The sequence below is a fragment of the Taeniopygia guttata genome, chromosome 2 (assembly GCF_048771995.1).
Source record: "Taeniopygia guttata chromosome 2, bTaeGut7.mat, whole genome shotgun sequence".
NCBI lineage: Eukaryota > Metazoa > Chordata > Aves > Passeriformes > Estrildidae > Taeniopygia > Taeniopygia guttata.
This window is the reverse complement of record NC_133026.1, coordinates 87924770-87950576: the sequence shown is the minus strand read 5'-3', so window position 1 is coordinate 87950576 and position 25807 is coordinate 87924770. Positions and strand designations below refer to the sequence as shown.

General features: G+C 40.0%; 2 protein-coding genes across 4 annotated transcripts in view; one reads left to right on the top strand and one right to left on the bottom strand.

The window, feature by feature from the left end:
- The window catches only part of TERT (telomerase reverse transcriptase), a 48743-nt gene extending 31251 nt beyond the window's left edge, over positions 1 to 17492 (top strand). Inside the window, exons 17-21 of the mRNA XM_030265811.4 lie at positions 989 to 1090; positions 1803 to 2072; positions 6879 to 8377; positions 10388 to 12208; positions 14423 to 17492. The gene's annotated coding sequence lies outside the window, so the exon portion shown is untranslated. The remainder of the gene's footprint in view (positions 1 to 988; positions 1091 to 1802; positions 2073 to 6878; positions 8378 to 10387; positions 12209 to 14422) is intronic.
- LOC100220507 (sodium-dependent neutral amino acid transporter B(0)AT3) lies at positions 1397 to 25595 on the bottom strand. Of its 3 annotated transcripts, XM_002187645.5 has the most exons (12): positions 25280 to 25593; positions 16346 to 16486; positions 14627 to 14764; positions 13441 to 13622; positions 12926 to 13036; positions 8114 to 8226; positions 7720 to 7848; positions 6976 to 7132; positions 5487 to 5691; positions 3750 to 3909; positions 3120 to 3282; positions 1397 to 2032 (listed from the first exon to the last, which is right to left on the bottom strand). In XM_002187645.5, the coding sequence occupies exons 1-12, from the start codon at positions 25434 to 25436 to the stop codon at positions 1820 to 1822; spliced, it is 1869 nt and encodes a 622-aa protein (XP_002187681.2). In that variant the 5' UTR covers positions 25437 to 25593; the 3' UTR covers positions 1397 to 1819. The 3 variants fall into 3 exon arrangements, with proteins under 3 accessions (XP_002187681.2, XP_072780523.1, XP_072780524.1); XM_072924422.1 differs by lacking the exon at positions 16346 to 16486 and having other exon boundaries at positions 25280 to 25594; XM_072924423.1 differs by lacking the exon at positions 1397 to 2032 and having other exon boundaries at positions 3057 to 3353; positions 25280 to 25595.
- Positions 25596 to 25807: the final 212 nt, after the last annotated feature.

Below are 25807 nucleotides of genomic sequence, written 5' to 3'. Positions count from 1 at the left end.
AATTTGGATGTTTCCTTGTTTATAGTGCTGTTCCACTGCTCCTTCTGACTCCTTGTTTTAGGGCTGTGGATTCTGGTTAAGGCTGAACATCTCCATGGCTGTTTGTCTTTTACCCCCAAAGAACCCAAGTGATTCTTGCAACCTAGACAATTCTAGGAAAGTCTTGTCTGTCAGAACATTATGAGTTCACGGCAGGCTGTTAGAGCAAAGAAGATTTGATGGAATATGGAGATAAAAGATTGGGAAAGACTGAGCAGAAAGTGTTTGTATACATGTGCTTCCGCAGGTAACCCAGTCGAGCTATTTCGGAGGAAAATGTACCTATTTTCTTATTCATGCATAAGAAGGGGAGCTTGTAGCACTAACTTTTTTGGAATAAGGCTACAGTTTTGGCGTGGGAATTTTGGTGGAGGTAACATTGGAAGTGCACTAGCAACAGATAAGCAGTGTTCCTGCAAGGATTGCTCAACACTTTTTACTACATGCCTACTTGAGGTAAACAGTAACTTCAGCTTGTGTTTCCCAGCCATCATTTGTAGTTACTGGAGCTGAAAATTGTCCTCCCCCAGAATCCTGTCCTGGGTTGAACTGCACGTCCGGTGATCCATAAAGTATCCCTTCTGGTGAATGGAAGGGACAGCTCAAAAGTCAAGTCTGGATACCGTGACAGTAACTCAAGATGGATTCATAGATTTGAAAGTCTTTTAGATTTAGTTTAATTATTTTCTCAGATTCTCTCTCTATTAGTTGGATGTGTTTTTGTTTAAGAACAGACCTCTGACTACTTAAACCTGCTGCATATAGTTGCCTATAGGATTTTAATGAACATTTAGTATCTGTAGTCAGAAATGTGAATATAAAATGTATGCTTTAGTTAGTTAAAAATTCTTATTTATGTATTTACAGCTTTATAGCCTTAATCCTTTCTGTTCCTTGACTCAGTTACTCAGCCTGAAGGTGTTGTCATACTTTCCCCATATTTTTTCAGAGGCTGCTGGTTCCTCAAGTATCATGACAAGAGGAATCCTCATCTCCCAGCACTACAGAGTGGCCAGGATCTGGAGCCAAGTACAGGAAATCCTGGTTTTTGGTAAACATTAATTTCCTTGTCATATCCTGTAAGGTTGCAGCTCACTGAAAGGCTGCTATACATCTGGTTTTTTGTTATGGTATTCAGCTATTGTGTTCTGTATGAGAAATAAAGGGAAAAAAAATGGGGATTTTTTTTTTTTACAGTATTTTCCACTAGAATAAATTCTGGAATCTGCTAAGATAAGATATTTGTGCAGAATTAAGTGCTCAGATTTACTTAACATTCTTTTTATCTGCTGATGCTTTCTTTATCTTTGCTCCTTGCAATGTTTGAGAATATGAAATAATCACAAAATGACTGCTGTTTAAGTGTATATAGAGATTTATAAAAATTAGAGTGTAGTGGAAAAGAGCAGTCCTTATCTTAGAGGGCTCTCATTCTGCATCTCCTGGAGCAGGGGGACAGGGCAGTGAAAGAAACTGTAGGTGCTTGTGTTCCAATTTATGTTGTTGATCCTTGGGAGCAGACCAGTTTTTTGAAAGTGAAGAAAGAAACCAGCAACAATACTTAATAGGCTTTCCAAGTTCAAATTCTGGATGGAGATATACGTGAAGCTGTGAAATTGGCTGAAATTAAAGGAACCACAACAGTGTTGTTTACAGAATGTAGTGATTGCTGTAAGCATTGGATCTGTGTATACCAGGTTGGTTGGATGATGCTAAATTACAGCTAATAATGTCTAACAAAGGCTGTCTTATTTTGCTTACAGACAGGTACAATAAATATTTATTCTTTTGGATGAGAAGAGTTGCTGTTAGCTCCCTGACAGGAGAAGCCTTCTGGTGGTACGAAGCTTGGGCTCTTGTTTCTGCGCTTTTGTTTGATCAGGTGGAAAAGCGCTACCAGAGGCACACACACGCAAGGAAGGGCAGCCAACAGCACGCAAATGGCCTGCACCCAAGGTGGATAGACCTTCTCTTCTTTCATGGGAAAACCTTCCTGTAGAGATAAAAAGGCAAGCAAAAGACATAATTCATAGGTACACTTATTTTTTGCTATGACTTCTATTTTTGATTTCTTTCACTGTTGTAGTAAAGATAGCAAGTTCTACTCTGTCTACAGTAGCAGTCAGTGGCTGCGTCCTCTGAAAACTCTTCTTGTGGGCCTAGAGACAGCTTTAAGTGCTTTATGCTTTCAAAAATGTATAGCCGGAATTGTGACACATTCCTAGGGATATGGGGATGGCCCAAAGTGTTATCAAATCTTCACCTACTCTTGGTTAAACTGTGTTCATTCTTGTTGTACTCAAAGCTTAACTGATTTCAACAATTACTGAGCAGGTTCTTTGTCAGATAGGGAAGATGTATATCAGATTTTGAGGGAAAGATGATAAAACAATTTCTGCAAGTTTGTGGCTATGAATTTTGTTTGGGATGATAGATATTTGATGGCATTTGAGGGAGACACTGCTCCTGTGTAATCCTCATATAGTTTAAGAACATAATTGACCTTCAAATCCCTACACAAGGGTGTATTTGAGAGGGGTCAAAGAAACTGCAATTGATGTGAGACAGTGATATCAAGATCAAATGTTCTCAGCATGGACATGTCTTTGTTGCTGAATTAACCAACACTATACTCAGACCACTGCCTCCCTGTCTGCCTGCCTAAAGTACACATTGATATATTCACCAGAGCCCCTGTGATATTGGTAGCTCTGACTGAGAAATGCCTTCATCCCTGACATCTCTTATGCTGTAAAGCTTTGTTCAGGCATTTGTTCTCCCTCTGAACCCTCTGTGGGTATGGAATGACTCTGACATGTTTCACTACAACACTTCTGAGCATTACACACATCCATAAGAGGTATGGAGCACAAAATAAGCAGGACACTTCAAGAGGAGACATGTTTTAGTATGTGTAACCTTTTTGCACACTGGAGCCTTCTCGTTCTGAGCACTACATCACTTCAAGCTATTTTCAATGGGTAAGCAGTAGATAACAATGATATTAAAGGATCTGGTAAGGGAGAAAAATAGATCATTCTTCCTTTTATTAGAAATTCCAAAAATATTTGAGCACATACATATTTAGGGTTCCAGGCTGTGTAGCTTGGTGGCTTCTGCATCTGAAGAGTAACAAAGGCCATGAAGACAATTAGCAGGAGCAGAGGGCTAATAAACCTCCATGTGATCTGCCAGAAGAGATTGAGTTTTCGTCCGGTCATCCATTCCACATCTTCACTGAACCTTGTAAAAGAAGGCATGTTTATGATGAGGTCAGATCTAGAGTGGTAACAGTTTCCCTTTTTCATAGCTTCCTGTAAGTTGGAAACAGAGTACAGCACTGTAAATCTTTTCTATTCCACACCATTCTTTAATAACGCACTACTTACTTGAGTAAATAATATCATTCAAGTAGGTCTTTATTGAGCCATACCAGAGATGAATGACCAATTTACATTGTCAGTTTAATTACCTGAGTACCTAGTGTAAGGTTTCTAAGCATAAATAAATGATGATTATATTGCAGCAGTTCTGTTAACTATTCAGATATTTAAAATAAAAAGACAAAATTGCTAAGGGAACAAACATAGCATGCTAGGAAGACATCTCTGTTATCATCACCAAATCAAATCAGGTCAGGGTTAAAGTTACTGCAACCTGAGCTGCATTTTTGTCTTACAAGAAAAAAATTCTGTCTCTTTCCAACATACCTTTTAATTTTATAGATGTACACAACTCCAATCACTTCAAAGAAAGCAATGACTAGAAGAGGCACTGAACCTGCATATCTGTCAAAAATGTCAATCCAGTAACTCCCTGAACGCAGTGTAAAACACAGAGCAATGAGGAAGCTAATTAAACATATTATACCTGAAGAAAAAAAGATATCTTTGTTACTGGAGTACTGAACTTGGTTGGTTTATTTTTGTTCTAAATCGCTTTGTTCTTACGCTAACAATTTTTATTCTCTCCCTCTCTATGGAGTTACAACAAGCTGTACTCTCATTAGGGGAGCTAATACCACTTCCCAAACCCAATTTTCCCATGTGTTGGCCAAGAGCACTACTGTTGCAGGAGGAGTGCATTCACGTGACTCAGACCATCCTTCAGTTGTTCATACTTCCTTCCCTCAGACAGCCTGGGCTGTGCTGTGACCCAGTGTTAATTTTTCAGTGCTGTAGTGAGTTTCAAGTGCCTCATTTCCATAGGCTTAAACAGCAGGCAGGTGCCACCTTGGAAGTGTAAGGACTCCCTGGATTTCTGCTCCCATTTCCTCAAAACGCCCAGAGTTACAAATGTGTGTGTCCCTTATGTTCCAGCATGTATCATTTGGGTTTCAGCACACTTCTGTACAGCCAGTTCCCCTTTAGCCAAGATTCCGATTTGGGGTAATTGAGAGAAAAAGTGGGAAGGAAAAGAGGGAATAAAGGTATTGCTGGACACAAACACAGGCTACAAATCAGTTTGTAGGTGTTTCTAATGTGTTGCTAATTGCTTCTAACCCCGAGATGGCCTGTGGTTCAATTCCGTAAAATGTTGCCTCCAGACTTTTTTTCTTTTAAAGTTCATAATTGCCAAATTAATTTAAAAATAATATTAACTCATCAAGTTTGGGAATAAATTTGTTTCTACATGAAGAATTGTAAAATTAGGGATACAATTTAGATGCCACAGGAAGACTCTACAAAAGGCATGACAGCAATATTTCCCATAAGAATTTAAAAGGGCACATTGCAGAAATATTAATCCATTACTTGTAACTGCCATGGATTTTTCTGGACCAGTTTCATCGTAGGATCTCTCAGACTCTAATCAAGTCTGGTTCTTAAGGAGCAGGTTGTGTTCAATTATTGTGGCTGGTTGAAAAGATTCCAGTTTTGGTGCGAGAACAGGATACCACACCTTCATTCTCTTTTTTCAAGTGGTAATTTTCTACTCTGACATGTTCACAGTAAATGTGAATCTGTAGCAGCATAGACCTGGGTGAAATAGGGGTGAATGGGCCTCTCTTACTGTGGTAAGTTCAAGTGCAGGTGGTTATGGCAGACCAGCTGATGCCACTGGGTGCCTTAAAGTGATTTGTATCAGTGCCAAAGGCTTAAGGGAAGGTAAGGCTCTTCCTGATGACTGGAACAGCTCAGAGTGGACTGGACTCTGGGAATAGCAATTTAACAAGCTTTCTCAGACTGGAACAGCTGAACTTGCAAACTGAGAAAAGAACTGGCAAAGGCGATATAAGATTGTCACCTGACAGCTTCTGCCATAACTGCTACCTCACCTCTCTGCGTATCTTCTGCAAACACAATCCACTGCCCTTACTTTTACACTGTGACATTCAGCTAAAATAATATTACAAATTATTAACTCCTCTGTGGTATTAATTAAGGAGCTAGTAGTTGGTACATCTGTAAGGAAGTGACCTTCTTTAAACAAAGTAAATACCTTACCAGATAATAACTCTTTAGGTGCTGATTTAGGTATAATCTGAAGCTCTAGAAGAGGAGTGAAGACACCCTCAATGTTTCCAAACATCGAAGAAAGGCCCAAGCTGAACAACATTATGAAAAACAGGATGGCCCAGGCTTGGGAGCCTGGCATAAGGATGATAGCTTGAGTGAAAACGATGAAAGCCAAGCCAGTTCCTGAGACACTCTGCAGAATTCACAAACAGATTAAAATACACATTACAATGTCATTTCTCATACATAAAGTAATTATAATATAATGCTGTCCTTTTCTGTAGTCAAGGTTGCTGGTCACCCTGTGGCCTCTGTGGCAGCCAGCAAGTGAGAAAATGGGCAGTGGGGAGTTTTATTTTAAGTGTTCTAGAGAGATCTAGACAATCATAGAGCAGAATTTTAGCCTGCGCAGAGAGATGGGTTCAGAGTAAAGCTGACTGGAGAGTTGTAATTGTAATAGAAATTGTTTTGCTAATACCATCTTAAATGTGCTTTTAAAAAATCTATGATGTATAAGCTTCTGGAAAGAAAGAGGTGTAAATAAGGATATGATTACTACTTTTAACACAAAGAGAATTGGTGAATCGTAGGTCACAAAACCCCCTATAACGGCCAAGGCAGAAAAGACTAATAGGGAAAAAGCCAATTTCAACCAAATTTCTTTTGATTTAGTCTCCCAAGGACAAGGATATTGAAATCTAAGCATTGAAAAATGCTAATGTTGTTGTAACTTGGAAGTAAAATATTTCTGACTGTAAATGAGAAATATTGAGAAATGGATGCCATCAGAAGTGAGACAAAAGAAACTGACTTGTGCCAGGGCTGGAATGTTGTCCTGTGACTTCTCCATCATGTGAGTAAAATAGCCTACGTTACCATTATTGCATGTTAGGCCTGTCATGCGTTAGCACACACTGACTGTGCCAGACAGGATCCCTGCAGCAAGTGGAGAGGTAGGACAAGAAAACAGAGAAGAGACATCTGTGTTTAGTGGTAGGACAAATGTTATAGGAAGGTTGGAAAATAAGGAGACACTCATGATGTACTTTGGTGGTGAACAGTTTACATTGTACTGGATTTTTCTAACTTTCCTAAATACAGACTTAGGAAATTCCCATTCAGCATCCTTTTTCTATGATCTTTCATCTAGGTGTGTTCCCCCATTATGCTTATTTCTGTAAACCAAACTAGGACTGAGTGTATTGTCTATGGTAAGACTTCTGGTGGGAGCACCCTGGAAGATCAGTTTTGTGGTAATTATGTGTAGCTTTGTTTGCCATAACAGACAGCTGTACATTCAGACTATCCTACAGCAGTATTGTTATTTCAAATGTTGAAAGATTGATTTGTTGCATGATTATGTGTGATATATCATTGCAGGTGGAACAGAGTATGTATACTTACAAGAAAAAGGAAGATACCAATCCTTCTACATAACTTTGTTTTAAGGATTACCTGTTGAAAGCAGTTATGGTACCTGATCAAGAAATTCTTGAAGATCACAGCTTTTCAGGTTGAGTCCACCAATTTTTTCTGGATATGATGAATTCAAAAAACTAATCCAGGATGTATAGTTCTGTCGCATGATGCTTTCTTCCGGAAGATCAAATTCATTGATGATACTGATAATGTTCCTGCCAGAGAAGCCAACATATTTAAACTTTAGTTTAAAAGTTTGCAGATGATGTGGCTGGAAATGCTATGCTGTGTATTCAGATGATACTCCAAAGTTGTGTTTACTTTCTGTGCTGCTATTTACAATATAGAGGAAAATATTAATTGACAGCTCATATATAAAATAGTAGAAAATACTCAGACTATTTAATGTTGTCTCAGACAGAAACTCTGAGTACTTTATGCAGATTCAGTCTCTAAAACATTTTTATCAGGTTTCCAAACCATTTCTACTACTTGTGTTTAATAAGTTAGTGAAATAAATTTCTAGTGAAATAGAAGAAGGAAGGGATTTTTACTACTTTTAATGCTAGCCTGAGAGTAAGGTGCAAACTTTAAATGGGTTGTTCTGTAATTTGTCTTGATTCTTACAAATTATCATCTTTGACTCAGTCCCATAGTAATTTATATTTTTACATTAAACTTCTCCATACAGATGCTTTTCCTTTCTAATGAAAATAAATTCTCTAAATACAAGCCTTTCAAATCACATTATCTATTTAGGCACTGAAACCACAGTATAACATTGGGAACACAGCTTTCTCACCTGTCCAAGCAGTCCCAGTAGGCTGTGGTTGCTTTAAATCCCAAAACAGAAAAGACTGGGATGGAAGCATAGAGAGATGTCATGCTGTTCACAATTGCTACTGTCACAGCATCCTTTTCACAGTCATTTCTAGAGATAGCATTCAAACAAGTGATTATAAAAGGCAGGTTTTCTTATCTGTGATGCAGTTATTTGTGCAAACATTTTTTTTTTTTCAATTTCTTTCTCCTTCCCTCCCCCCTTCTGTTAGAAAATCTAGTGGGCCATTTAGAAAGACAGATACTTTTCTAAAGATCCTTTAGAAAAATTAAGGAAAACGTTTTGAAAATATAAAGAAATTGCACAAAATGCAGCAAGAATTCAGCCAGCTAATAAAGCTTGTAGTTCTACTCACTTTGTTGGATTGTAGCTTGCAAATGCAATAAGCCCTCCAAAAGCCAAAGAGAGAGAGAAGAAAATCTGTGTAGCTGCATCAAGCCATACACGAGGATTTTTCAAAGTGTTCAGCTGAAATAATTAGAAGCAATGCACGTATTAGGCTTAAATTAAAATTTATTTTTCTCTTGCAGTTCTCATAGCTCATCTGTTACTTTGATTCTGAAATTTTGAGCTGTGTTGCCATCTAAATACTATGAAAATGGGAATATGTACTAAACAGGTCAGTAAAACAGGTGTTTTGAGGTTATTTAAATGTGTGCAACAATTATAGAATCTTCTTTATTGTACACTTCCTCTGATGATAAAAATGTGCTTCTAAGTGATAGACACTAGGAACACAATAGGGAAAGTAAAAAATACATTTTTCCTCAATTACTTTCTTTTTTTAAAAATTCACATGCTTAAACTGCAGTTAAAGAAAGTTTTCCTAGAACCATATAAACAAATACTAAACCTTCACTGTTTTAAGATGGGAAGTGATTCCGTAGCTGTCCAAATTTGCTTAAATAATAATTTAATAAAAGTGACTAAAAGCGCAAATAGGCAAGAAGAGAACAGTTATTAAGAGCAGCATCTGCTATCTGGTCTGTGAAAGCAGCAATAAAAGATAGAAGGTCAGTATAGGAAATACAAGATAAAAGGAAAAACTGACAGTGAAATTTGAATTTTGTTGTAAGGGCAGTATGATACAGGAAGGCAAATTAAAAAGCAATGATTGGTGGGTTACAGAGGACATTAAGCAGTTTTAAATAGCTCCACTAAGGAGTCTTGACATTAAAATCTATATAAAAGAAAGAGATAGAACATGAGTAATGTGTAAAATGTAAACATGATCAATAAATATTACTTTCCTGCAGAAACTACAAAGTGATGTGTTATACCCTACTAGGTGAATTGCTCTCTGATCCATTATCAAGAAGAGGAAATAGATGAATGTTTTGCTGAGAATGTTTTAAAAGCCAGATAGTTCAAAAGTAATGCTGGGACTGTAGACTATTTCAGTTTGTTTTATAATGTCAGAGTCAAATCTGCATCCCAGTCATGCAGGACAAGTTGTGTGTTTTGTGTCTGTGTGCCTGTGCTAGTGATCCAAGTCCATGACTGGGAACATACGCAGGAGTGAGAGATAAGTATGCCAAAAGACCCTTCATAGCATTTTGGGTTTCTCTGAAGCTGGCCTGAGCTTGAGGAGCAAGAACAATGGGTCCACCTCAGTGTGGATGGATTCAGACAATGCCATTACTGCAGGTGCTCTCTCCACAGGGAGGCCAGTGCTTTGACCACAGCAGAGCCGAGTCACCTCTTGTACAACACAACATAGCAAGCAGATTTGTGGGACCATTGATGGCTGAAATGCTTCAGCAAAGGCAAACCTTTCTAGAGGTTTATTTTGAAAGATCATAGTCAAGCCCTCAAAGGCCAGAGTGCTCACTGGCAGGACCTTGTGCAGGTGCTGTTGCAGTGCAGAAACTTGGCACTCACGTGGCTCCGTGGCCTTCACACTTTGATTAAGTGCTGCCAAGTCAGTTGATGCTGACAGATGCGACTCCTAAAAGTCTGGCTTTCAGACTGGGAACTTTGGCAAATGAGTCTGGAGATAGTTTAGACTGGTACTAGGTGCAGTGCATTTATTGACTCTAAAAGATATTAATCAACCCCCTAACTTGAAAAGATAATGGGCAGGCAAGCATGCCTTGGCAATGTTATTATCTGGGCTTCAGCAAATTGTTGAAAGTGTTATTTTATATTTATATGGCATACAGATTTTATAAGCATGTCTTCAGAAGAAAATATGTGCTGATGCCAGAAACGTGGATGAAGATGTGCAATCAGCATTAATGAATGAACAGGGGAGTAAGGAGGAAAGGAAATTACTCCCTCATGAATGGTAATATGTTTGGATTCTTGAATATGTGAAGCATAGACAGAAACAGAATTAAAAATTTCTGTGATGTATAATTTTGGTGTAAAAACAGTTAATGGTTTTGTGAATAGGGATTTGGAGCCTGTGGTGGGTTTTTTTTTTTTTTGTTGTTTTTTCTTTTTTTTTTTTTTGCATTCTCACTCCTTGTTAAGTAGCTGCTGAGTTCTGGGCACAGGCAACAGTTGCCAAACCAAGTTCTTGGAATTGTTCATTGCCAGAGAACCTCCTAATATTTATAATCTCTGAAGCTCTTTCAAGTGTTCAAGTGTGAAAGACACCGGAGAAGGAGACATTTGTATTCCTTAGGTGACACAGGCATCCCCTGAAGCTGAACCATGCAGACTCTTGCTGATGCATGATGGAATCTTGTTTCTGCTGCCTCTGGTTGTTTATTTTCCGAAAACCTTTCCAAAAGTCTGTTCCTGCTCCTTGTTCCAGCCTGTTCCAGGCTTCATCGTTGTGTAACTTCTGCTTTCTCCTCAAGTGTCGCTTCAGGATATGTTTTTGTTTTCTTGGCACCTTCATTTTCCAAGTAACCAAGAATTTTGAGAAGGTGAGTGAACCATCAGCCTTCTCTATGTCTGAAAGTCAATGAAAAGAAGTAATCATTATTTATTCTGAAATTTAGGCAAGTGTGTCAGATGACAAAAGTTGATTATGTATTTTTGCATGAAAATAAAAACACAGCCTCGCATAATTAAATCCATATGCATGCTTTTATTATGTGTGGTACGTATTAACAAGGACTAAAGTATGAACTTGGAAAATGAATAAACTTTAAAAATTGTGGTTTAAAAAAACAAAACAAATTTAGTTAAGTGGTTATGATGTTGAAATTGGGTAAGATGGGACTTTTTGTGCTAGGTATTACTTTCACAGACTTTCACAAATAACCATGAGGTGTCACAGTTACGAGATAATGGATGTAGCAGCTGTTACAGAGAAACTACAATTTCTGGTGCACTGCAGAATTGGAAAGAAGTTGTAAAATATTGCCTCCGATCAGGGAAGAATGTCAAGAAGGTTGATTTTATGTATTTTAAAAGCAAGCTGAAACAGACAGTTTTGTAAACTGATGTAGTCTGGGTGGGCCAAGTAAATCTCTGCCTAACAGCCCTTCTTTACAACTCACATTGAGCCATCCCCTGTGGAGAATTGTAAAAGAAAAACTGGTGTTTGGTCACAGGGAGGGTGGGAATAGCCTAACAGCAAAGGCAATATTGGTACTGGATTGTAGGGACGAAGAGAGAAGGGCAATGTTGAAGCTGTGTGCTTACTATGCTTTTGAAGTCCTTGAAGTGCCATAACCCTGTGTAGCAATTGGTAGGTTAGTTTAACAAAGCCATCTGTCTTACACTTTCTGTGCAATGGCAACACCGATAGCAGGTATCACTTACCAGCTGTTGCATCAGCTTTTCCACATTTGTAGATAAGAATTTCACTAGAACCATCTTCAGATGACTTTTCAATGACGTCCCCAGGATCTGCTTCCTCAAACCAGGTAACCATCAGCTGCAGGCTCACTGCAGGTGGATTTTCATTCTGGCTTCTGTTGCCAGTGTACAAATCCATCTGGCTCTTCTACAATGATCTGCTCCTCCTCAGCACTGCAATACCTCCAGGCTTTGTCAGTACAGCAAATCTATTTTTTTGCATTCAGTTCAGGATCATTGAAAACTAAATTCCAAAAATGCCTGAGCTATTCCAGAGAAACCTGACGGCCTAGCTGAGACCAACTGCTAACAGGCCAAGGCACGTTTTGTTTGTGTTGTCAAAGCTGCTTTCTTCCCTAAGACATTGCACCAAACTTACAGTCCTGTCTGGCCCTTAAAAAATTTAAGTGAATATCCTGATCTTCTGTAATACCAAGCTTGTCTTGAGCTCTGGCAGCATTTAGATGAGTTTCTGTGCCACTGGGCTTGTAGAAAGAGGGATAAAACAGTGTCTCATCTGAGCTTTCTCTTGCTCTCGTCCCTTTCCAGCCTGGCATATAAAGTATCTCTGAGCTTCTTGGCTTATGTTTTCTTTAATGTCTGTGTTCTTGTTGTAGGAAAGGAAAAATACAGTGCTCCTGTGTTTGAAGCACTGCTGTGGCTGCAGAGGCAGCGGATGCTCGAGAATGTGTCAGTGAGTTCTGCTTTTCCTCTCTACACCCACCAATTCATGGAGCTTTTTAGCCATGAAGGCAGACTTGTGAGGAGCCTCTAGTGGATAGCAACCACTCAGTGGGACAGTTTGACTTTGCATTTGGGAATGCTGCCAAGGACAGTGTAGGAAAGGTGCTTCTGAAATGGCCAGCTTGTGGAGGGATCTGGAACTCCTGTCCATACGAGAAGTTCAACATTTGAGAAGTTAAGAAAAATGGGAGAAGGGCTGTTCTACAGCAGTTCTGTCTTTCAGGAAGAGATATGGGGGAGGGGAGAAATGAGATGAAGAAACGGGCAGGAGAAAACTACTTTCAACCCCCCAAAAAATCACTTTATAGTATAAATCCTCAGTTGTTCTCTTTGTGAATTCTTAAAAGATTAAAGCTGTGTAAATTCTGTAGCAGTGGCAGGGAAATCACATCCTTCTCATGTACTTGTGAAGCACATCAGTTTCACTTACACATTAAAGACTGAGGCATCCATAACATTCTTAATTTTCCAGTATTTTCTGATAGGCTTACTACTGAACTGTTGTTTGCTGCTTATTTTCTTCTGAAAATATATTAAAATAATTAAGTCCCTTCATCTCAGAAAAAGAGCTTGGCTGAACTCTTGGATAGACACCTAAATCAGGAGTTGTTGGAAAGTGGTATGAAATCTGAGGAGGAGTAAAAGGAAAATTAATACTAACACTTACATTAGGGGTGAAGAGGTAAATCAGACCTTCAGTGGCTCCTGGTAGAGTGAGTCCTTGAATAAGGAATATAGTCAGGACCAGATATGGAAATATTGCTGTTACATAAATTGCCTAAAGTAAGGAGGTCAGAAGACAGAGAGTTACTGGCAATAAGTTCAAACAATTCTATTTAAATTATTGCAACATACAATAATAATAATATTAGATCAGGCAGCTACAGATGAATATGGCCATCTTTCACATAAGCAGGGTGTACTTTTGCAAAATATATTTGTAACAAAATGGCTCTTAAAACTGTGAGAGGGGAGGCTGGTAGGGCAGAAGTGTTTGCAGTGGAAAAGGAGAGAAGCATCATTTTAAGCCACTTGTACTGCTGTTCTCAATTTGTTGGACAAGGGGCACACTGAATGGTGCCAGTGTGGTAAGTGGGGAAGGCTTTCCTTATGGTAAAAACTCGGTGTCTAGAGGGCAAGATTTCAAACTGTGGGACAATCACTTCTCTACCCTTTCCATACCTTCCCTGTGGTTTCAATTCCTCGGATGGTGCAGAGATAGACAATTGCCCAGCAAGCTGCTAAGCACAAAATGAGCCACCACTGGAACGTGCCACTCTCAGCAATATCAGGTGTTATGTTCAAAGTTTTCCTGTACCAAAAATAATTTACTGCAGTGCTTTCATAGCATTCTTCATTGAATCCTGAAAAAATAAAAAGTAGCAAGTGTTAGAATATATTGTGGGCTGCAAAATCTAATACAGAGATGGACTTTCTGCACTGTCTGTAATGTGCAGCAAGACAAACTCTCACAGCAGGCTGAGACTATTAGACTTACATTTACCAGAACATCACCAGCATTTTATACAGGAGATAACTTCCTAGCTTGAAACAGTGTTGTACACAGTGCAAGGTAAAGTCTAAATTAATTGTAGTGAAAATGATGAAATTTTTAGCTGTATACTACAAGTTGGTTGGACCATAGCAAACTCCAGGCATCTGAGAATACATCAAAGTCCAGGCTCCCCTGGCTATGTCATGGCCCTGTGGTGTGGAAAGACCCAGGCATTGCCCTCTTTGGTTTGAGTTTCCAGGACTTCTGAGAACAGGGACTTCAGGCATCTGCATGCAGGGGAGTGGGCATTCCCCAGCCAGGCTCTGTGCCTGAAGAAAACAGAACAGGGAATGTGGTGCACACCACAACCTGTGGTGTCTATTTATCTTTCTACTCTAGAACAGTCCTAAGGGCTCCAAAAGAAAGCTAAATTCCACTATGTTTTGCCTTTTTTCTTAGCCTTTTACTCAGGTGGTATTTCTTGCTGTGCCCTGGAACTTGTTCTCTCTCATGCTCTGAGAAAAAAAGGAAGCTGAAAAATAGTTTTAAAAACCTGAGAGCATTCTTCCTTATCCTGCTTATGTACACTGTCTCTCTTTAGTCTTAGTAAAGGTTTTGTAATGGATAACGTAATTTTCTCTTTATTTTGTTTCCCATTTTAAAATCAAGCAAAAGGACTCACGACTTTCTGGCTATTGTTTTGGTGAGGATGATGAATTTGGGTAAGCTAGCATGACGCAATGACTCTTGTACCTTTTTAACAGGAAATAAAACCAGGACTTGTGCACAATTTGGAGCCAAATGAAGTGTGGTTTCTTGATTAGACATCAGAGTCTGATGTTTTTCTAGCAGTGCTCATGGAAGTGTACTTACCTGTTCTGTTTTCATTTAGAGGACAAACACTCCAAGGAAGAGGTTCTTGGAAGGAGTTTATGAAATACCACATCACCCAAGTTAAAACAGTGTTGTAGTACAAGCTCACAAGAATCGACACCATCCATGAACCAACTCCTACAGAAAGCACAAGATCTCACTTCAGAAAAGCTTTGGGAAAAGTTATCCGTCAGTAACAGCACTAGCTGCTAGAAGCTCTCATTTCCTATTTTTTCAAGATTTTCTTCTCCATCCCCCTGACCCCCTCCTGAGATTTTCCATGAAAGATGGGCATTTGTGTCTTCAGTAGCCAAACACTGGTGCACAATCCCCCAGATCACCAGCCCTGCTCCAGGAATGCTGAGACTCTCTACTTACACAGAAGGTTAGGGTTGAAATCTTTGCTCTAGTATGTAATCCATTGTTTTCTATGATACTGGACAACTGTAATAGCAGAGAGCAAAAGAGATCAAACTTTTATAGTGTGCTGTAGCTGCATGAGGCCACTCTTGTCCCGTATCATGCACAGGTGCCCTAAATTTGGGACTATTTTTCTCCTGTGATGAGGAGGGAATATCAGCACCACAGTTTCCATTTGCTTGCGTTTTTCCAAAGGGAGTATGAACATGCCTGGTCGTAGGAGATGGGTTTAGCTGGAAGAACCACCTGCTGCTTGGTATTTCTTTCTCATTGCCCTCTGGCCCTTGGATGACTCCTCTTTCCCACCTCTTCTCCTCTCACGTGGGCTCACAGGCAGGGCTATCAGTGCCAAGCCCATTTCAGGCACCTGCTCAAAGCAGGTCATGATCCAGCAGAGCTGGCTGAAGCATGCAGGAGCTTCCCCTTGCCCTGCAGGCATAAGGGTGTTATTTCAAATATCCAGTAGATGTCAATGCCTTAACCTCCTTAACCTCTGGTGGCTATTCTGGGTCACTTTTTGCAGCCTAACAATGATGGACACAGAGCACCAGATGAGTTTTTTAATATATTAAATAGGTAGAAAAGAACCGGCAGTACAGGACTGCACATCAGCCTCATGCACAATGCTGTGTGGATTGTCCCTCATACCCAGCTGTGTTGATAAAGTCTCTTCAGTAGCCCTACCCTCTTGTGGAGGGGAGACTTCCCATGTGCTTTGGACTCATTAGGAGGTATTAGGATCCTTGGTTTCCTGTCTTTCTGTCCTTCCTTTAGTCTGGCTATTCACGGACAGAGAAGACTGAGTCCTGGAAGGGCTGTGAGAGAAGAGCAAGCACTGTGGGCAGGCAGCTCTTGAGCACCAGGGTATAGTTGGTATGGGGTACTGTTGAGTAGCAGAGCCCATGTTCACTATGCTCCCCACAACAAAGGTTATTAGGTTTGCATTTTAGGCTCTTCAAATGATCCTAAAATGTGCCTGGAGTAACGCCTGCTGAGAGCAATACACAGTTACAGAATCACAGATTCTGTACATTACAGACATTACAGATAGTTTAGTGCCACACCCCTGCCATGGACAGGGACATTTCAACTAGACCAGGTTGCTCAGAACCCCATCCAACATGGCCTTGAATGTTTCTTGGGAAATCACCCCTAATATCCTCATTACAAGATAAATCTTTTTAATCCTAACACTCATTTCTTTTTATATCCTAAAACACATCAGGCACAGGTCTGTAGGAAGTGAGTGCTGGGTGGGAGCTGTCTGCAGTTCCTTGAGCTGGGACTGAAGAGACGTACCAACGCCTCCAAGGTAAGGAGAAATGGTGTTCCAGGCTCCAATGCTGCCTTTCCTCAGGCACTGCCCTAGGGCCAGCTCGAGGTGTAGCAGTGGGATTCCTTCAAAGAGAAGAGCGATGAAGTATGGTATCAGGAAAGCCCCTGAAAAGACATTTAAGTGTGATTAAGCCTCATGATTTTCTGCATCTCACTGAAATTACTGCTTTATGAGCCTAACAAAATCCTCATAGGATGTGTTGAGAGAGGGATCATTGCTAGGGACGCCTACAAGTAAGATCTGTTGCTGGTAATTTTGGTAGTGAAGATGGAGAAGAAGGGACTGGGATGCTTAATGCTGCAGGGCACTTCCCTCAGGCATTGCTACAGTCCATTATAAGTAGACGCACTATTTAAGTAATTTCCCTTTCTTTTAAGCATCTGTTTTTGTCCTTCTCATAAAGCACAAGGGTTTGCCTGTCCCCTATTCCATCTGTTTTCCCTCAGTGCATTGCCTCGTTTCATTTCTTAAGTTTCTCAGGCCTCCATCCTGCACTGGAAAAGCAGGATTATGTGCTGTATACTCCCAAGAGACCAGGTTATTTTATTGCATGAAGCTCTGCTCAGACCACAGAGCCTCTAGCTAATGAAAAACTGAAAGGAAGGCTGAAGTTGTTCTCTGAGACGTGTGAGCCATGAAACTTCATTTCTTTCCAGTTTGTGTCCTTTACATCTTTTCTGTTTTCCTCGCAACATCTCCCTTGGGCCAGAAGCAGCGTGTCCTGTTGGTTGCCTGTAGGAAGGGACCAGTCCTACCAACAGTCTGGCTGATTCCTGCTAAAGTGTGTGCTATGCCTCACTTCCCCCAACTTCCCTCAGAAGGGACACACGTTTGGGTCTCCCTTCTTTTGCACAGGTGCTGATTTTCATGAAACCAAAAGTTTCGTCAGTATGTTTGTACCACTTGCCCAAATGTCCAATTAAATTGAAATGTGGAATAGATTGAAGTTTATTGCCATGACTGACAACCACTGTGACCACAGTGTCTCTTTTCTTCAGGGAGACAAAGACAGAAGTCCTGCCTCAGCCACCTCCCCATCCTCCTACAAATGTGAACAGATTCTGTGTTCCTCATAGCTTTGTCAATAAACCTGTGCCTTGTTTTACCATTTCTGATCTGCCTCCAGACCTCATATCTGGGTCTGCTCAGCTCTGCTCTTCCAGCTCTAGAAACTTTATGCTCTGTCTTTGGCCCTGAGAGAGAGGTGGGGGAACGCACAAGGATTTCTGGTCTCCACCTGGAATGGCGCCTGGGTTCTGCAATCACTGGCTATTTAGAAAGGCTGGGCAGATAAAATCTAATCTCTTGAGCTAGTCTTGTATTGCAATAACTTTGCTACCTCTTATTACATGCTGCAATAAATACATACAACAGCCAGAGAAGGTGTGTTGTTGGATGGTCAGCCTTTTATCAAGTTATGCATAGAAACAAAAATCACAAAGCTTGTCTCAGCAAAGAACTGTTCATAAGCTGCCAAACTTGGAAATAAATGTCTCACCTTAGGATCTCTGTTCTTGAAATGTTTTAACTGATAAGCAGATTTGAAAAAGGAACCTCACAGTTAATTCCCAGTACATTAAATCCTCAGTTTGAGGTCCCTTCAAGAAGAACCCAGTAACCTCTTGCCATGCTCAGTCCTGTGGTCTGTTTCAAACCTGCTGCAGTATCCCTCTCCATAGCACATCTGAGCATGCCAGCCCAGCCTTCTGACAGTCTGGTGCCTTGGACTGTCTCCTGAGAAGAGCAAAATATAGAGGCAAGTGACCAGAGCACTGCAGTATGAAGTACTCTACTTCTTCATCCATCTGCCTGGCCCTCCACCAGCTCTGGGCAGCAGCAGTCTCACTGCAATCCCTGCTGAGCCATTGCTAGCAGAGCACGCCTTAAGAGACCAGCCTATCTCCCATATCATATCTCCTGGGAAATAACTGGGTAATAATTAGTGCAAACTGTTATCTCTCTCTCCTTTTCTGTTTGCTAGTTAAACCACTGGCAGCAGAGTGTGTTTAGACATTTTGCTGATAAAAGCATGTTTACTTTGTGCTGGCTTGTGTCTATCTTCAGGCATATTTACAACATGGCAAAACATAATGTCATACTTGGAAAAAAAAATACTGGTTTTCCATGAGAATTATATAAAATACTCTGCTATCTACAAATATGAAAATATGGCAAAGGAATGTTTCTTTCTAACAAGAAATTGTTTATGAATATTAATTTTTCTCAAACCTAATTCAAGTAAATGGCTTGTAGTGTAAAGCAAGTTTTTAGTTATTTATTCCTTTGCATTACAATATTTTTAGGCAAAAAGAAAAGAGAAAAAGAACAGAGAGCCTGATGAAGCACTTGAAGTTTACTTTTTTCCACAATAAAATCCCCCACCTATAGAAAAACATGAAGAAACATTAACAGTAAGCTATCAGATACGGAATAGTGAGTAAGAACCTTCTAGCACTGTATAATTGAGGACTCTGATTAATAGAAAGAGGAGGATGTGCCAGAATGTAAAAAATAAGTACCTCTTTTAACAAAATGCCATGAGAAATCTAACCATGGAGAGTGCAGGCAGAAAATCCAAGAAACAGAGAACCTAAGACAGCAGGTACCACAACAGAGAGTTCAAATACAAGCACAGCAAAACCTCAGCAGAACACATATGATGTTAAGCACAGGAACAGCAGAACTCAGATTTTGCTTCGACGGGGTATGGGGAAAGTAAAATTTAGCAGAAAAATCATAAAGCACAAGCAACAAATTATCTTGCATCTGGACAGTCTACCAAAAACAAAACAAAACAAACAAACAAAAAAAAAAAAGAGTTTTGGGGTTTTTTGTTCCGCTCAAAAAGTGAAAAAGGAAAATTATGGTGGTGAAGCATTTTTAAGTACTTTAAAAGCCTGGAGAGATGCCCATAAAAATAAAAAGTACTGCCAAAGCATGATTTAGTTGCATCCCTGGGGTGCGACTTAGGAAAATTTTAGTCTATAGCATTCCTTGTGTCAGAAAGACACTGAAGATTCATAAAGCATCAATCCTGCAAGTAGATACACATGGTACTAAAAGAAGGTCAAGGGAAAGAAACCCTCAAAACTCTTCAAAACTTACATGAGTCAAAACTTATTTTGAAAGAATCCTGCACAAGGATATCAGAAAGCCATGGAACAATCCCCATACACATGAAAAGGCACAGAAGGCTACAAAAATTTTTTCTAATCAGACTGTCAAAAACTAACTAATGCACTACTGGTAAGCTGGTGTCATTAACAAGAGAATCCCAAGTGTCAAGGAACACCAGTGTGTAACAAGATTGCTGAAGAACCATTGGAGTGGAGACGGCTCCAGAGCCACAGCAGCAGGAAAGGAAGGAGCAGGTACACTCAGATACACAGAGGGTTTTTAAAACCTGACCCCTCGATGGCAATGCACTGGCAAATCAGGTCAGGACAGCAACTGCCCGACCATATCCAGCAAAATGACACTTGAAGGGCACAACCTTTGTTGTATCACCTGCATGTGACAGTCTGGGGGCGGGGAATGCATGAACCTCTAGGCAGCCTGGGGAGAGCTGCCAGTGCTCCATGGGACAGAGAACCAGCAGGCTCTGGAAGGAGTGCAGTCTAAAGTTGGTTGTCAGTGACCAGCAAAGCAGAGTGAAACAACCAAATGTGGTTTCTCACTTGGAAAGAGAGACCAACAGACTGGGCTAGTGGAAATGTAAAGCAGTTTGAAGTATCAGCTGGGAGACCTCCTAATCTACGTGTACCAAGACCTGTAGAAATAGATGTGCCTCAGTGAGAAGCAGAGAAAAAGACCCAGTAGGTGTGTTTGATATTGGGATACTAAGACTTCCTAAATGGTTGAGAAAAACTGTAGGGAGGACTGATCCATGATTCAGTCTTGCATCTTACCACTGCCTGTGAATCAGCTAGCAGAAGAAAAGCAAGTGATTTGAAATGATTCAGAGACACAGCAGCATTTGAAAGGCCAGAACATGAATAGTACTTTTCCTTCAGAGAGAGATTTGGGAGTAGAAAAATTAGGTATAATAAAGACTGAAATGTCCTGGAAAGTGGAAAAATAGTAGTTTTGAAGGAAATGCATCTGTAGTATCTGAAAAATTTGGAAAGAACATCTCAATGTGATAAAATGCAGCAAGTATTCGGAGATTCACTTCATCAGTTCTGTTGGTACATAGGAGGAATGGCGATGGGTGCACTTTTCCAAAAGACTAAGAACTTGATGGTAAGATACCTGTGATAATTGATGCAATTTTATGGAATAGGTGGGAACTACTTGTTCAGATGCAGAGAAAAAGATATTAGCTATTGAAAGGGGATTTTCAGACCTGTCCCATTCTCTCCATGGGAGCAGTGGCTAAGCAGTGGGATATAGTCAACACAAAAAAGGAATTACATCAAGACATCAGATAGGAAGAAAATAAACTTAATCACATTCCACCCTCTCTCTAGAAAATAGCACTTCATAACCTCTTTTATGTCTTCTGCACACACCTCAATCCAGATGAAAATAGGAGCTACTCTAAGTATTGTATTTGTGCAGCACACTTAAGATGGCACTGATATTGCCTTGCAGGCCACATTACACACCTCACTGACTGAAACATGGCAGGGCTGAATTTCCCACGTAAATGACTATATAAATCTCCTTGACCTACAGTGAAGGAGCTAAGGCCATTTCCAGAAAACCAAAGGGGCAATTGCCATTTCATATGAAGATGGGTAACACCCACAGATAGCTCATAAAATAAGCTTGGCAAACTCCCCTGTGAAATGAGAAGGATGCAAGCATGCAGCTTTCAAATACAAGCATACACCAACCTGAGATGTAAAGGGCAATCAAATATAACAAATTATGAAAGGATTGACTCCACAGGTCACAGCTTTTCACCAAGCATTTAAGCAGGATATATTTAATAAACCAGAAAATTGAGTTTGTTACTAGCTGCAACCCAGTTTTTCTGTCAGACAGCGAATAGTTCTGCTCTTCCCAGCATACTATGTTTGTTTGGGTTGGTTTTAGGTTCTGCTGCTTCTTTTTTTTTTTTTTTTTTTTTTTTTTTTTTTAACAGTATCTTTCAGTTATACAATTTGTTCCTCTTTGGTTTTGTTTTTCTTTTGAGGACACAGTGAACCAGGCATTTCACAGCACACTGTAGTTCAAGTTTGAGCAAAAGGTCAAGTAGGCCATGGGTTATGAAAGTCTGGAAATAGTTGTCCCAGAAGTAAACAGTTCTCCCTTTGTAGCATGACTGTAGTGTGTAGCAGTGTGGGATTTAGATGGTGGTTGCTGCTACCTATAGTAGTGTTTATGTGTATTTTTTTTCCTAGGAAGAAACTGTATTTTATATTACAGATTTTTTTCAGTAATTTTGTAGGCTCAGGCACATTTTTAATACCCATGGGTTAAGCAAGCATGTATATATATGACATATGTATATATATATATATATATATATTTATATATACACTAGCTATAATCCAAAGTAAACCTCTGTGGTCAGTACTAGCTAGAACTGGGTTGATTTCTTCAAGTATACTCAGATGACTCCGTGCGTACCCAAATACATGTATGACTTGTTAGTGTCTCAGTTTTAAGTGACAAACTCTGTACTGAGCTATTTAGAGAATTCTTTTCAATCCCAGTTACCTGGGAACATTTGTGTTTGTCTCTACCAACTGTGGCAAACAACCTTCATACCCATTAGTCATGAAAAGTAAATAACTAACTTAACTCAGGCAGTAAACCCAAATAATCAGTAACGGCAGCAGGTGATAAATGTCAGCAGAGCTGATATTATATTAGATCCGAGTTACTGAGTAACATTAATGTGCAATGAGTCAGGGCCAGAGGTCTGATGGGAACAGCTGACATGAGACAAACATACAAGCACTTCTTTTCATCTGTTGTTTTTGAAAATATGCAGAAACAAGGATATCACCTGAACCAGCTGTAAAACTACCCCAGAAGCCATCCAGCCTTCAAGCATGTCTATGCCATATCCATACCTGGTTTCTCCTGCTTCTGATTATGGCTGCAGGCAGAATGCCATGGTGTCTCTCAGGGCTCCCAGTTAAACACAGTGCTGCTGGTCTCTCCCATGTGCACATCTTCACATGCACACATGCAGGATTTATGCTCCAGTACCCCTGAAAACCTATTGGGTTTTTGCACCTGAGTTGTTTGCTTTTGAAAATGCAAACCCAAACCATGTCACTGCTTTAAATTAACAGAAGAAAAATGCAGCTACCTTACACACAGATGTAAATGCAAGAGCTCTGTCTTCTCAGTGATCTTCATAACTCACTCAGCTTTTCCAATGCTAGCTTTCTAGGATAAATTATTCACAAACCTCACAGCACTCTATTAGAGAGTCCATCCTGCTATTGAACTCTTTGAGCTCTTTGTTGAAGGGTCAGTAATGACCAAACACTGTCTGCCCATCAATACATTGACCTTAATTCACCACTGTCTTATGCCACTGTTGGTGATGATGCAAAGTGACTGTTTGCCATTACTGAGTCTGGTGGCTATTTTAAGCTAGTTTCTCACTGGCAGCATTACTAGTCAGGGAGAAAAGGAGCAATTCAGCCCTTACCCCTGCAGCATTTTTCTGTTTTTACTCTCTTTAAACCTGCTATATCCCCTGTCTTTTTTGTCCCTAAAGGTTCCTGTGTGAAATAGTGGAGTTCTGGAGCTGGATACACAAGCAAGCAGACTTTCTGAGCACTTCTAAGTCCATAAGACAGGTGACCTCCTTGCAGCCAGACTCATTCTTCTCTTGGGGCAGTGAGGATAGGGATGCAGGGGACCCCAGAAGGGAGGATGGAGGAGAGAGATCAAACCTCAGGAGCAGATGAGCATTGCTATCTTCTGAAGTGAGGCTGGGCTCTGAAGATATTGAAACACAACTGGCCACAGCTGGCCATGGAGAAGCAACAATTGTTGCTTCATAGGAAAGTGTGAGAGCCTTTTAACGGCCAGTAGAACAATATTTCATCTTAATCCTGATTTTGCACAAATTTTGTGAAGCCTCTTGCAGCTGGTGGCTCCAGAAGCTGCTCTGTGCAATGAAATGTGTGGAGGAGCTCCATCTTGCTATGGCCCTGCCTGGGGCTTACAAACTTTCCACTGAGCACTTTGTGTTAATCATTCACTACATTACAAAAACATCACATTATGTTAGCTTTATTATGTTATTTGTTAATCCTGAATATTTTTCCCTTTGCTTTCCAAGATAGAAAGATCACCTGAGATGCCGTAGAGGATTTGACCTACAGCTTCTGCTCCATAAGAATATTTTCCTTGCGGGTTTCATGCCATATCTGCTATGGGGATGTCTCTCTAAAGATGTTCATCATGTCTCATTAATGCCAGTATCATTAACCGAATTAACAGGTTTTTTTCCAATAATTCCCATGGACAAACACAGAGAAACAGTGTGACTCCTGGCTTTCCAGCCACCCACTGATGGTACTTTTCTGTGGGGGTTTCACTGGGTGTCACATTTTTAAAATAAATTATAGAAACCATGAAGTGTCCTGGGAGGAATCTAACCTACTGCTTCTTGTCTTTTCTTCTCTCTATTTGTGTAACTGTAACTCTCAGCTGTTGCATATTCAGCCCTAAAAAGCTCCTTGCCACCGAAATAATTTCCATTTTCTTGCTTATAGGCTAGGATAAACATACCCTTTAATTTTCAATTTCACAGATAGATTGAATTCTTAAGGTTTTTTTGTGTCTCAGAAGTTTTCTAACCCTTGGATAATTGCTGAGCCTTTTCTGCATTTTGTCTTTAAAAATCTTGTCTAATTTTTAAAGTTGACTTTTTGGAAAAAGTCAGAGACTCAGAAGTTGTCTTACTATAGGCAGCAATATCTCTACCTACTTCCTAGTGTTCTGCTTACATCTGCCAAGGTTCTTTCTCTTGATGGAACCTGCTGTAGCTCATTCATTGAGCTACTTACCATAGTCCCTATCTGAGTGGCTACTTTCTCTCTGAAATGCCTTCCTTTGCAGGCTGCATCCATTCTTAGTTCCTTGGTTGATTTAAATATATTTAGTTCATCAAATGATACAGACACCTCAGTAAAACGCACTTGGATGTGGTGATGTTTTCTGTCACTTGACAGTTTCTCCAGGTGTGAATTTTCAATTTCTCCAATCAATTGAAAAATAACAAATAATACTGGTCTGAAACAATTTGCTCACTCTTCTTCAGACAGCTTACTGTGGCAGAGTTCAAAAGCTTCTGTGATCAGTGAGCTACCAAGTACTCTTTTCAAATCCATTTATATTTACCAAATTGTCTGCTTCTAAAGAAATTCTTTGTGGAACTGGTACCCAGGCACATGACACCTGGCAGGCTCCTGTTGCTGCTCCATCAGCTGAGCATTTTAAACAGCCTCACAGACAACAAAAGGCACGATTTAGTTTTGTGCAGAGGCAATTCCAGATGATGAGGTAGCTTCTAAGAGCATGAGTGGGGAATGACTCACTCACCATCCCAAAGGGAAGTTCAGTTCCCTCAGGCCTCCCCAGGGCTTTTCATTTCTCCTTAAGGTAGCCAGCTGCAGGTTCAGTTTCCTGCTTCCACTGGGGCTGTAGTACCGGCATAAAAACTTCAACATAGATTTGTTCTATCATCAGTTAGGTCAGCATCAGTCTGGTCTTCCTAACTGAACATATCATTATATAATTAAATATATTTCTATGGAAAGAGCTAATTAACTGGAGCAAAACATTAATGACAATCAGTGTTTTTTTAAAAAGGGATATAACTGATATAAATTAAGTAATTTCCATGCCCATATAGAAGATACTATAGTTGCATGAGAATTGAAGTTCAGTATTTTAGCAAAGCCCCGTTCCAATCTTACCGCCTCCATGTATCTGACACAAGTATGGAAATCGCCACACGTTCCCCAGGCCAACGGCAAATCCGATACAGCTTAAAATATACTGGAACTTATTGTCCCACTCGGGTCTGCCATCTTCTTTAGGGGTTTCTGGTGTTGCTGATAAATCTTGTGACATTTTAATGGAATATCCGTGGCTCCTTATCCCGTTTCCCTAAAAATGGGAAGATGCTTCGAAACCTGTCTCTCCTACAAGTTTTATGCAGGGTGACAGAAAGATCTTGGAAGAGAGGTGGAGCTTTCTTTTTATCTGATGCAAAGGGCTGTATCATTGCCAAGGCTGCAGTTTAAAGACAAAACCAGGAATTATTATTATATAGAGAGTTACCACTCTTGCTTTTTTTGCAGCTCCTTCTATAGTTAGACAGCTTGGGAATATGTTGTTAATGGGTAACTCAGGATCAAACAGATTTTTATTTTCTGTTCTCCTTATGTTCTCAGACTCTGTCAGACAAGTGTGACACTGAATATAATTAAAAGGAAACCTTT